This window comes from Gymnogyps californianus, chromosome 17 (genome assembly GCF_018139145.2).
Source record: "Gymnogyps californianus isolate 813 chromosome 17, ASM1813914v2, whole genome shotgun sequence".
NCBI lineage: Eukaryota > Metazoa > Chordata > Aves > Accipitriformes > Cathartidae > Gymnogyps > Gymnogyps californianus.
This window is the reverse complement of record NC_059487.1, coordinates 17,127,400-17,140,904: the sequence shown is the minus strand read 5'-3', so window position 1 is coordinate 17,140,904 and position 13,505 is coordinate 17,127,400. Positions and strand designations below refer to the sequence as shown.

The 13,505-nt window shown below is 46.5% G+C and overlaps 1 protein-coding gene across 1 annotated transcript in view; it reads left to right on the top strand.

The window, feature by feature from the left end:
* CTNNBL1 (catenin beta like 1) overlaps window positions 1-13,505 on the top strand; it is a 55,898-nt gene that overhangs the window by 34,902 nt on the left and 7,491 nt on the right. The window contains exons 12-13 of the mRNA XM_050907438.1: window positions 6,724-6,821; window positions 7,942-8,022. Of these exons, the coding sequence (XP_050763395.1) occupies window positions 6,724-6,821; window positions 7,942-8,022 (179 nt within the window). The remainder of the gene's footprint in view (window positions 1-6,723; window positions 6,822-7,941; window positions 8,023-13,505) is intronic.

The following is a 13,505-nucleotide window of genomic DNA, read 5'->3' as shown; positions in this document are numbered from 1 at the left end:
GATGAGGCAGGTTGTAGGAGGTGGAGAATTAGTGACAAGTATTACTGCAGAAATGCATTTAATTCCACTAGATGCTCAGTGTTTGTTTTTGTGATTGACTGCTCCCTGCAATCTGCCTGGTGAAGGATTGTGATCCCTCTGGTAGTGTCATCCAGACGGGTGTCGAGTCAGACACTGAGCACCCCGTACAAGGTACGATACAGCATAGCTTGGCCATAGCCTGTTGTTGTGGCTGATCTATATGGTAAGTAAGTAACACATGGTAGTATAATATCACCTACCTATAGTGAGCGTTGGTAGAAAGGTAAAGGCCAAATTGTGGAGAAAACGTGCTCTTGGTCAGTCTGAGACTGGGGGCTACGTTATACGTATAAAATGGTGAGATCTGCCGTGTTCGTGTGTTCTGATGGGGCACCCTGAGGGGAGCCTGGCTGCCTCGTGGCTTCAGTGGAACTGAGCTGGAAGGGCAGAGAGGGCAAGTGTCTGGTGTGTGTGATTGCAGGGAATGAATGGGAATTTGGCTCTGGGTGGTTCCTGGCATAAATATAGGGTAAGACTTGAAATAATGCTTCTGTATTGTGAATTTTGAAATGCGGGGATGCTGTACGAGTGTCTGTGTTCCAAAATCTCTTCTGTTGCAGAGCTGAGGGTCAGCTCATCTTCACTGTCCAGAAGGGTGCAACGGCTCTTGGTACTGGACTTCCCGCAGCAACAGTCAAATCGAAGCGTTCGATGCTAACTTGAAGTTCTTGAACAGTCTCAGTGAGCTAAAAATGGAGAAAACACAAATTCCTTCTGAATTACAGAGTCTGCAGTGAAGCAGTCATAACTGGCTTGATCGGCTGTACATTCTCCTGATCCTTCTCAGGACAGTTATTCGCAGTCTAGTTTTGCTCACTTGGAGAGCCTAATGAACTGTAAAAGGATGTTTGTCCAATTCATCTTCATTTAAATGCCTTCTCTTGACTTAGATGTCAGTTTTACTTAGGAATGCTTAATTTGATAACCTGAGAATTAGTTCAGCCAATTTCCAAATGAGAATTCCTGTCGCTGTGGTTTTTTGCCTGTTCGCCCTCTAATAATAAGGAAGCCTCTTTTAGAGATACTCAGCTATACACTTCCTTTAAAAAACAACAGCAAAACCCGTCTCTTAGTAAATATGCTCTTACTCCTTTGTAACGTACACTGAAAGGCAGCAAAGCCCTTGGAATGAATACTTGCTGCAGAACTAAGTTCCCTGGGCATGGAAAAGTGAAAAGGCAGCAACAGAAAAATGGCCTGATAAAGAGTTACCTTTATTAACTGAACACCCTCTGCCAGCCAGCAGGAAATATTTTTCATTTGGTGGTCTTCTGAAGTGTAAACCTAAGGAAGGCATCAGTCTGTTTAAACAGAACATTATTATGCCAATTTGTTATTTTACCATCAACCCTCCAGAATGCGACAGGAATCTGTTATTTGAATGAGCCATGATGCTGAGTACGAAGTTAAATTTATCTCAATTAAAGTTACCATTCTCTGTTACAAGAACATCACAAAAATAAACTTTCTCAGTCGATAGAATTTTGTTTTACATTCAGCATGATGGTTGGATTCCAGCTCACCAGGGGCATTGTGCGTGGAGCTTTTTCAGCCTTTCCAGGCCCCACTTCACCCATCAGTAAAATCAGTATTTCTTACTGTTCTCAGTATTTTAAGATAAGATTTTTCTTGGCAAAATACTGTGATGCTTGCGTGGGTTACTCTTTTAAAATGCAGATTATTAATGCGTGTGAGAACAGGTAAGCTTATTAGATGCTACACCATTGGAATAGCATGTCCCTGGTTCCACCTGTAATCCTGTAACGAACCAGAACACTAGTGGAGTGCGGGAGCGGTCAGTCTTCCGTGACTTTACAAGCTGCATTCCAAAACCTCCGTCTGAATGCATTTCATACGCATCCGAAAGCTGTGCAGAGGAGCAACGCCAGAAGCCACCTCTCGGCACTCCTCTTCTGCTGCGGATTTAGGCTGGGTCGGTCCTGCGCCTGGTCCCGGGGTGTTTTGTCAGCGTGGCCTCGGTGCGAGCGTCCTCCCTCCTGGAGCTGGGGAGCTGCTGGTCCTTAGGACGTGCCAGGGGCTTCGTCCAGGTTTCCCAGCAAACAGATGTGAAGCTGCAGAGTTTGTGCACAGGAAGAGTAGAAGTTTCTGAAAGAGGTGCCTTTTTTTTTTCTGGTATTTTCCTGCTCCTAATTAGAAACCACAATTTATCTTAAGAGTTCTTTACAAGACAGAAGGCTCTTACATGTATTCTCTGGGGTTCACCAGAATACGCTGCTCATCCACCTGATAGCTGCTGTCCCCCTGCACCCAGAAGCACACGCCTTTGCCTTCCTCCCGGAGGGTGCTTGCCTCCTCTGCATCAGTATTGCAGGGGAGCGTGCTTGAGCTTCCTCCCCTGCTAGGCAGATGTCTGTTATAATGAAATGTAAAAAAAAAAAAAAAAAAAGGGGAGGGGGGGACTGTAGTGGTAGGGCTTGATTTGACAGGACCTCCTGCTGTTGCAGCTGCCAGTGCCAGCCATGGAATAGATTAATCTGTATTCCAACACGCCGCAGCTGAAGTCAAGATCGATCTAATTAGGGTGTTTTAAACACTGCGTGTATTCTGAAGTCTTCGTGCCTGTCTGGAGAGGGAAAGGCTCCCGAGAGCCCGAGGTGATCCTGGCCTAAGCAGGACTCTGGTGCAGCTGGGGGAGCACCCGCGGTGTGACCTGCCTGGAACCAGGGACGTGGCTGGCACGGGGCACTGCATTGCAGCATCGGCATCGCGGAGGGTAGCGGTACGTGCAGGTGAACCAGCCGATGGGGCAGAAAACAGCGTGATCTGCTAATAAGAAGGAAGCCTCTGTCTTCCCATATCCACAAATTTGTGAGATTTTGGAATGTTTGTATGAAACAAGTTGTTCTTGATGCATGCTAGCTGCCAGCTGATAACTGTTATTTCTTTAAAGGAATCTTTGGTGAGCGTGGCTCGTTTTGGTGTTTGCTTTTCAAAGGAAACATATTTAGTTGTTCTTAGAAATGGGGGCTAGGCAGCAACTTCTGCCTCTGGCCTTGTCTGTTGCCTTCCCTGAAAATGATGCTTTTTGTGCAGGTGATGTGGACTTTGGCTGAGCGTTAGCACGATTATTGACAAGTTCCCAAAATATTTGGAGGCAGGCAGGCTGCCCGAGGCGTCGCCCGAGGGCGATGTGCAGGTTGTGGCCTCCGTCTGCCAGCTGAGATCAAAGCTGGGCAGCTGCAGGTTTTGCTTCCTGAGGACTCAGAGCAGCACCAGCTACTGATCGTTTTCCAAAGAAGATCCGACCCTGAGCAAATATTGTGATTATGGACTTCAAAAATTTTGCACGTGTGAGAGATATATTGGTGCAGTCCGTGGGAAAATGGTGAGATGCCCATGTCCGCAGAAACCTTCACTCCCAGGTTAACACCTCTCACTTCTGATTGCTTGTGTCAGTGCTTTAATTCATTGAATAATGGATTCAGCCACTTATCCCACAGTGCTTCTCTTACCCAAGGTTTGCCCTGATTTTGGCTGGTGTCCTTGCACATGGATGTTGGTGGTTTTTGGGCCAGGAGTTGCATTACAGCATAATTGTGATTTTGGGGGGGAGCATGAAACACACTAGTGCTTTTTTTTCAGGAAGCTGATCAAAAGAAAGGTTTAGATAGTTCAAAAATATTTCTGTAAAATAATTTTTTTGAACGTTTTGACCAGGCAACTAAATATTTCCTGGATTTTCTGAAGTGATATGTTGAAAGAAAAACCTCATTCTTAAAAAACCTGTGTCAGCTCCTTTAGACTTCTCAGTAGTTTTAAAGATTTTATTGATAAAATGGATAAATATCTGCATATGAGCACCAAAGCAAAAATGACGGCTAAAATGCATTTCCTAGTAAAGGAATATTGAAAAAAAGCAATGAAGATATATCATTGGTGAGAATATTACTACTAAAATACTGTGTCAACACTTCTAAACACTTCTAAACACTTCCAGGAAAAGAAGGTTTGGGAAAAAATAGTGTGAAATACAGAATGCTGGCTTCTTTCTAAAACAGCAGAGCATCTGTTGGGATATATGTAAAAAAAAAAAAAAGGTCTTCATTTTGTTGTATTTTTTTTCACATTAAGAAAATAGGATCTTGCAAGGACTTTGGAGGCTTTTACAATATTTTTTAATGTAGGCACTTAATTTGGTGTTGCTTTTTGTGGAATAACTGTTTCTCTGCAGCGAGAGCGTGCACTGACATACCCAGAGCCATCCTTCACCCCCGTGTTATCCTGTCGAAATGACAGAGCAGCCACACGGTGCTGGCCACCCGATAAACCTGTTATCTCCCCTGCTCCTCCTGCCAGCAACTCTCCCAATCTCTTTGGTACATGAAAAATTGACACCACCTCAGGCAGAAATCTGTTTCTAAGGAAGCTACATTTATAAGTAGCTAATGAAATGGGGTGGGTGCGTGCGTGTGCACAGCCTCTTCTGTTTGCTGCCCTTATGTAGTATGCAGATAATGTGTGCTGCAGAGAGGGCAGACACAACTTGGACAAGCAGCCTGTGTGACTTCGCCTTTCCGCGGAAGCGTAAGCTGGCAGTTAGTGCAGAAGCTCCCTGCAAACACGTCGGTGTCGCATGTTCTTTGTACTCTGATGCAATCGATCAAGGCTTCTCGTGGCTCCAGGCTAGGCAGCGCTGTGGAAATGCATGCTAAAATGGTTTGACGGCAATAAGATGATGATCCCTTTCCTCTGCACATTGCATTTTCCTCTCTGGAAATAACAAATCTTGACGCCCCTTCTCTCCCCACCACCGTGGGTGAGGAAATGTTTATGGCCATTATTTGTCATCAGTCTTAATCAGCAAGATTGCAGTGGTGACATCTTGGAGAAGTTACAGTTTTGAATATATTGAGACATCTAAAACATAAGGTCTGTGCTTAATGCAGGCCTGTAGGCAGGAAGCAATACCAAATGATTTGGCAACGGAGAGAAACTCGTGCCTCTCTCGCTTGCTTTGCGCCTTTGTGCTTGGTTTTATTTCCCCCTATTAAAACCATATACTCTTTGATACTGCCAACATAATTTCTGGTGTAGGCATACATTTTACAAATGATTTGCATCTCTGCATCTCCTGTGATACCGGAGAAGTGCGGTGCATGGCCGCTTTGCTTCCCTTTCACAAGAAAAGGAAGGTGGATGCCTTCCCTGGGCTCCTTCCCTCGCCTCGCACTGGCTCCCGGGGGTGAGTTCATTCCTCCCCCCTGGAAACTGTTCATGGGCAAAATGAGAAAGAGCCAGAGCATGAGAGTTGTAACGTGAGAGCTTGACTCGAAAAGTTTCAAACCCAGTATGATTTTATTTAGAGAGAGAGAGAGAGAGAGTATATAAATTGGACATAAAACTGATGAATCCTTCTGAAGAAACAAGGGCACAGAGAAGCGCTTGCTTTTGTACTTCACTGAAGTCTGGTGCAGCCAAATATTAGTGGTTAAAGAAGCATAAGACACCCTACATGAAAAAGCGTGCTTTTGGAGAAGATAATGTTGCTTTCTGTCCCTCAAGGAGCAAAGAGCTCAAGGCCGTGTTCCCAAACGCTGTGTTTTTGAACACCGCTTGAACCTGGTGTGTGCACCGCTTTGTGCACCGCGTTGGTGAGGGATGGCGTACGAGGGGTGTGCCGGGAAGTGTGCTCAGGAGGAGCTTCTGAAAGGTGTGCGAGGACAGAGGCAGCAATGCCACGCGGCCCTTCGGTACCTCCTTTGGCGGTCCCGCACCAAGGGACATCCGTGTTCCTGCAGAAGAAGTCCTCAGAGCTCGGTCCTGCTCCTCAGGAGGAGACCAGCGTTGCTGTGGGTTCGAGGCACTTGGTTCAGTCACCTTGCAGAGTGAAGCTGTGGTTGGACACAGATGTCTCTTGTGTGCGTGCAGCGTTGACTTTTTACTTGGCTCCAAGGTTTGTGCTGTAAAATATGACCCCCAAGTGCAATTGAGAAGACTGTAGAACACATTTATTTGGTCGTTTCTGGTTTGTTGTGGCACATTCATATTCACTCCACGGGATTTTCTGTAAATAAAAGTGGTTTGTTTGAGGATTTTTTTTCCTCTAGCTAATACCAGTTAAGTCTCTGCAGGAGCTGCAGGCGGGCACAGTTACTCCTTTCTCAAGCTCTCCTGTTTCAATAACCGTCCCCTCTTTGGTAACCTAAGGGTCATTTGAGTGACAGTGCCGGCTTCGGCCGGGATTCCTTTTAGCCCCAAGTGAGGAGGCAGCGTGCTGTGCCTTTAGCTGTGATGGAGGGTGCCAGAAAGAGAATGTGTGCTGCTAGGCAGGCGTGCCAGCCTGGGGAGGTAAACTGGAGCAGAATTTGTGCTTTACATAAGGTGCTTTTTTCAGGTCACCGAGGAAAAGCAGGATCAGTGTAGCAGGAGTAGTGCAGCAGAGCCAGAGGAGACCTCGCTAGCTGGGCTGTGATGGGCGAGGAGCTGTCTGTGCTGCCTGCAAACACGGCTTGCTGCTCTCGCCGCTGCTCTGCCTCCTCTCACCGGTGGTGGGAAGGAACCAGGGTTCCGCTTATCAACAGCTACATGCGGGAGTGCTAGTAGTAAATTTAATGGCATGTTACAGAGAAAATAAGCTCCTGTTCCTGATCTCAGCATGCAATTTTCATTTTGTATCTCTAGAACATGTCTGTTCCATCCTGGCCTCCCTTCTGCGAAACCTGAGAGGGCAGCAGAGGACACGGTTACTGAATAAATTCACAGAGAATGACAGTGAGAAGGTGAGTGCTGAACATGTGTCTGCAGTCTCTGGGCTACCAGGCTGGGAGGATACTTGATAACGGCAGGGTGCCTGTGTACGCTTGCTAAGTTACTGACAAGCCGTTGCTCTGCTTGCCTATAGAGACTTGTACTCTCACAGGCCATCGTTCTCTCCTTCATGTTGTTATCTACAACCTGGAGAACTGGAAATGCCTTTAGTGCTTGGCCTCCCACATCACATGTGCTCTTGTTTTCTGGTGCTCTTGCACACGGTAGTAGCGATTCTCAGTCCTGGGTTGTGTCTCTCTGCTGAAGCCTGATGATATAACACGTTACGTGGTATTACATTGTGCTGGCTCTGTGAGACCAGGGCAGTGTGGAAAGGTGCCAGTTTTTCTAGTGAAGCTCTTTTGCAGAGAGTTTAGGAATTGCTATAATACACATTTACTTAACATTCCCCATTCCTCTCCTAGAGTGTGTCACTTTAGTGGTGTTTACTCTGAGAAATTCTTTCCAAAATATTTACGTGGTGATGGATAGATCAAATAGCTGCGAAACAGAAACAGCAGCTTTTGCAAACCAGTAATCCCAAGGGATTTGTGAATTCCGCCACTGGGGAAATACTGGTTCCTTAGTATTCCTCATTAGTGTGTTTTAAAGGTGTTTTTCATAACCTGTTCTACGAATCGCAGAAAATTTCCCATTACTGGATAGGCTTTCAGTTGCCTAATACAGTTCAGAGGAGAGCAGGAGAGCCGTAACATGTCTGATACATTTAAAATAATCTTGGCTGCATACAGCATAGACAGAAAGGTCTGTTGAAGAAACCAGGAGAACTGGAGAACCACAGCACAGGAGAGCGAGTGAGCTAGGGACACGTGTCTATTTGCTGCCTTTGAGCTGGAGCTGACGAGACCATATTGTGATACGGGATTACATTCAAATGCCTGCAGACTCGGTGTGTTCATCTGACCAACGCTTGTACCATCCTTCTGTAACGTATTCCTTCCTGTGAGTGATGAAATTGCCTGTTACTTTGTGAAGACTGCAGCTGGGAGGAAAACAACAGAGCATGAAGGATTCAGGATGATTGCATTGTTCTTTTTTTCTTGCTTAGGTCTCTCTCTTCTGCCCTTGCAGGTTGATAGGCTGATGGAACTGTATTTTAAGTACCTGGATGCAATGCAGGCAGCTGATAAGAAGATTGATGGAGAGAAACATGTATGTATTGCTTAAGTTTTGCCAGCCCATGTCTATAATACCTCTGCACAGGCGTGTCGTCTGCACTGAGCTTCTGGCTCAGCCAGGTCACTCTTCTGAGCCGTGCCCTCATACCTGTGCTGTTACCTCTTAATTCTTGTTGCCCCGCTCTCCAGCTTCCAGTTAACCTCAGATAAAGTGGGCTCAGAACTTCTCTACAGCAAGTGCTTCTGGCCTTTTCTTAGAGTGAATTTTACTGGGCAGGCCTAAGCCTGTGCTTCAGTTTGCCTTCACTTTTACTTGGCTGCAATCTTGCTTGGTTTGGCAGATGGAGAGTAAGTGAAATGCAGAGAGACAATTACATGATAATGTGCAAGGCCTCCTACCCTGGTCTTTAGAGTTCTGATCAGCTGCGAGAAAGCGTCTATTTTGATTAGTTAGATGAGGCTGCAGCCAAAGGCTGGTGTGCTCTCTGCACACCAGCAGTGAATCGTTTTGAATGACATGAGCCTTGGTACCACACAGTACTTTCTTGGAACTGAAGCTGGAACAGACTTTTTGAAAGAGAGCGAGCTGTTGGAGTCAGGAGGCAGCTTGCAGAGCTGTTAGCGAGCTTGGCCAGCTTCCCACAAGATTATCTGTATCAGCACTGAAGAGGGTGTGAGATTGATTAGCACTGACGGAGAGTAATCACTGCAGCCGCCATCCCCGCACGCGGGCGAGCTCAGCGTGCCACGGGCTGCAGCCCCCCGCCAGGCTCCGACAAACAGCTGTCTGCCCATGGCCAAGGCCGCTTCTCTGGGCACTGGCAAACATTCCGAGGGCATCGGAGCTCAGCAGCGCTGCTGCTGCTCAAAAAGGCACGGGGGTGAGTGATGAATGGAGTTGCTTTTGCTGCCAGCATTCAGGCTCCGTATGGACAGCTGCAGCTTCACAATTGAATGGTGGCCTGAAGAAAAACAGCCTTTACCCTTTCCTGCTATCCCTCCGCACTCCATTCATCCTCCTCGGAACAGAGCAAGAAATTATTTATTCTTTACATTTCAGTGTTGGTGTGTGGGTTTTAGAACTCAAAAACCAGAATGGATTTTTCTGGCTGAAGTCTGGCGGTGCATGGGCAGCTGCTATACAGAGCCCTTAAGTGCAACGTGCAGAGGTAGCGTGTGTGCCCTGTATCCAAAAAGGTCCTGAAGCAGTCTGCAAATGTTAACGCCTGTAGCAAGCAGCCAGCACACAGCAGGGGTGAAGGGAATTTGAGTGTGAAGAAGTTTGTGTAGAAGCTCTGTAATTAATAATATTAACCCATTCATGTCTGCTGATGCACAAGAGAAGAGAAACCAAAGAACCTCAGGTTTTCCTCCTGTATCCAGAAGGCCACTGTGCTTTTGCCCCAGGGCTTTGTAGGCTGGAATGGCTAGAATAAATGGATCTCAATTCTTCACTCCTATTAGAGCTAATAATAGGATTTGGCGGAAACATCTCATGTGTGCAATATACTGGGCACAACGTGTATGAAATACAATGTTGAGGTTCATTCCTAGCTTGGAACACTCCTGGAATTACTGTTTGCTTTGTTTTGTAGCATCCTCAAATGGTCAGTGGGACGTGGTCTCCTGAGATCTGAAGTGGCTCAAGCGTTTTCCCCATGCAGAAGTAGGCAAAAGCCATCATTCTGTCTGTCAAATCGCAGCATTGTCTGGCTGTGACAGGATTTATGGAGCACTCTGATGTTTCTAGTTGTGGCACATGAATCATTGAAGTGGATGGTATGAACACTTGGTCCCTTAGAAACTGTGCTATGTCACTTGGGGGCTTTTGACCTTCCTCTTGCAGCAGAGGACATAGTGCCCCAAAAATCTGGTGTACAGATCCTCACCTTTCTCCCTGCCCCAAAGAAAAATGATACCTGATGAGATTTTACAGGTTCAGCCTATACTGATGAGAGTGACATCCAAGTCTGGTGGACAGAGTGTCCTGGTGTAAGTCTTGCATTACAAGAAGTGAAAACCTGATTATACAAGGAATGACTGAGTGTATCATACCAGATGTTTTCTCTTTAGTAGTGCAGCTGGCATAAGAAGCTCCTGCTCTTGCAGTTCTCTTCCTTCTTCTTTCTTTTAGCTTGGCTTATTTGAGTGACCTGGTTTACAGCCCAGCTCTTCAGCCTGTGGCAGTGAAGGTGTGGGAATAGTTGAGGGTCGAAGGGAGGGGAGGAATTTCTGAAGCCAGCTGTTTCTGAGGAGGAACAGTTGTCATAAAACTGCACCCTTAATCTGGACAATGAAACAGGATGAGGTCCACTGAGTCCCTTCTCTGTGTTACCCACTTGTTTGCTTCTGTGGAATCTATTCAGAAGTGATCAGAGGTGATAACTTAGTGATTACCCTAATTGCTACGTGAAACCCGGGAGCAAAGTCCAGGCGAGCATTTGTCTCCAACACCTGATGCCTGTCTTGGCACTTTTCTCAGAGCTTTTAGTTAATGAAACCGAGAAGATACCGTGTCCCCTCTCAAACTCTTTAATTCTTTCTGTAGGAAATGGTGCAAAATCCTATGGCTTTTAACTCCCTCTAAAAAGAGGTATAATTACAGGCAGCAGCAATAGCCTTAGTGATCTCTAAAGATGGCAGGAAAAGACAGGAGATGGTTTAATATTTTTATAGTTCCACAGAAAATTGTACTCAGCAGGTTTATTCGATAAAATATTCTCACCAGACACTTTGCACTATAATGACTTACAAATTACATGCTAATTGTGCTACAGTTAAGTCATTCCATCCTTGAAAGGGAGAGGTGGAACTCCTAGCATGAGAGCAATGTCCAGACTGGGATAACTGAAATAGGAATTTGTATTAGCCCAACATTTCAGTTCGGTTTAGAAAGACCCAATACTGGGGGCAGGACGTAGCGTCCTGGCAGGGGCTGTGTTAGTGCAAGTGAAAGGAACACAGCCGTGTTCACGGGAGGGCGTGCGCGCTCTGGAGTCTGGCTGAATTCGCGCTGTCTGCACTGCGAGCTTTTCCAGCAAACGGCCAGCAAGCTGAGGTAAGCTTTGAACTTTCTTGCTGAGACCGGTGGGTCTTTTTAGATGACTGCCCTAACGTGGTTCCCGTTTCTTGCTGCTGAAGTTGAGCTCACGCTTTTGCAGGAGCTGCTGCTCTGTTTCTCCTGACTCGGAAGCGGTGGTATGCTTTGTAGCAATCGCAGTGAGCTTTTCGTCTCTTGCAGACTGGTGGCTCAATTTACAGAAATTCAAGCGTCTTTCTGCTTGTAAGGCAGAAATGAAGAAAGTCCTTCCCACGGCAGAGGGCTCTGATGGTTTCTTGTGTGGTTCTGAGGGCTTCTTGGTCACTTTGGTGTGACCTGGATGCCTGCCTGCTCTCCTGGCTGCAGTGGAGTCCATGACCTGACTAGGGCTCAGTCCTAACTGTTCTGTGTTTCAAGGAAGACGATGGTCAGCCTGCTGAAGAGACCATGTGGTCTGCAGCCTCTGCGTGTGAAAGCGGCTCCTGGGGAAATCGTCGTCAGAGCTCTGAGCTGAAAGCAGATGGCCCTGGGCACTCTTGCTATGATGGTCTGACTTCACCCGAGGCTTCTGCTTGCTCCTCTCCTGTTGCAAGTGTCGGTCCCTGTCTCCCGCGAGTCCTTTTTGACAAAGGGCTTAGCGATGACCTTGAGTTCAGCTATCTGCCTGTGGTCTGAAAGCACCTCCTGAGCATGGCTTGCGTCACTTGCCCCTCCCCAGTAATACAGACAGAAGGTAGTAAGGGGAGAGAATCTGTACTTGGTGTAGGAGACGAGTTATGGTAGTTGTTTTTGTGCACGGCCATTTGGAGCCTTCTCATCTCTGATGACCTGGAGTGGCCTCGCTCTCCCACCCGGTGAGGAAGTAAAACCAGGATCCTGGCGGTGTTCTTCGTTCTCGATTAGCACCCATCCCTTCTGCTCTGCCCAGCCTTGCTGTGCGTGCTGGGAAGGTGAATGGTAGGTAAGGAAGGAGGAGGGTGCGGAGAATCTTTTGGCCCCTACTCTAGTGACTGCGTGAAGCAGATGTGATCTTTTGTATAGCATTGGCAGATCCATTGTGTCTTTAGGCTTCGAGTCTCTACTTGACACCTCGAGGTCTGTCAGTCCTGCCTCATTAGTGTGAGAGAAGCTCATTTTAGCTTCACAGAAGCCCATCTTATTGCTGTCTTCTCCCATCAGCAAGGGGCATCTCAGTACATATTGTTGGCAGATTAGAAATGGCATCTGAGTGCTCATTTGGAGGTTAGCGACTTGACAGCTTTGAAAGAGAGACACAGTGGAAAGGTGGCTATTTGGTACTGTACTGGGAGGCAGATTAGCATTTAAAGGGTGGTTGTCGTTTTTAAAAAAAAAAAAAAAAGACTGTGAAAAGGCACCTTAAAACTGTACTTGTCCTCTAATTCGCATCTGCTTAATTTACTGGCACAAAATAATCTTGCTTCTCTGTCGAGAGGGGCTGTTATAACTGCTGCCTTCTCTGTGTAATCAAGACAGCAGTTGCCTGGATTCGGCTCCTGTGATCGGCGTGCTTGGATCAGAATACAGAACAGACACAGTCTTTGTTTCCTGCTCTGGAGATTCAAAATCCTGGCCTGTTGATGTTTTTCTGTTCAGGAATTTAGCACTGTTGAGTAGCCAGTAAGCCTGTGGGCAGTGAGGAAGGTAAGCAGTAGTTCGGGAGTTGTTGTCTTTCTGGAATGGGTTTTTTTGATATTTCAGTCAATGGCTTCCGATCTCTTGCTAGCCAGACTCAACATTGTTTAGCTTTAGAGACCAGATTTGGTCAGATTCAAGCAATTTGGCATGGGTGTAGGGCGAGGAAAGTCACTCCTTGCACAAAATTGGGTTTTTCTTTTTACTGGCAAGAGCTTGCATGCAAGTTTTGCCCAGTCATGCCTGTACCCATGATTTTGAGAACCTGGAGTAAATTATGGTTGTGCAGATGCTGGAGTCTACAGGATCTGATGCTAAAGCATCCTGGAGTGTAGCCAAAACAGTTGACCTTATGGCATTGGTAACTAGGCATTGTTTTTTAAACTTAACTTGTTCTTTCACTGGCAAACTAGATTTCTAGGAGGAAAGGAAAAGTATTTCATTACCTGTGCTTTCCTCTCTCACTTTCAGGAGGCAGTGGTAAACAGCTGTACTTCTAAGTCACTTAATCAGGGTTCTGTATGGTGAGCATCCGTTGCACTCTCTCCAGTGGGAAGTGCACAGGGTTAATTTTCCTTCTTGTGCCTAAAAGACTCTACCTACAATTAGATGCAAGGACTTGGCTTGACAAACCAGGAAAATTTGGTAGCCTAAATCAGCTTTGGTGCTGGTGACATTGCATGTGTTTGCCTGGAATATGTGCACCCCGAGGAAGCATTTCTTGTTGAGCATTACAGGTACAGTGCTCTCGCTGGTGATGGCTCTAATGAGAAAATATTGCTCCGCTGGTGTGTGCCCACCTGCCAGCCGGCTGCATAATAAAT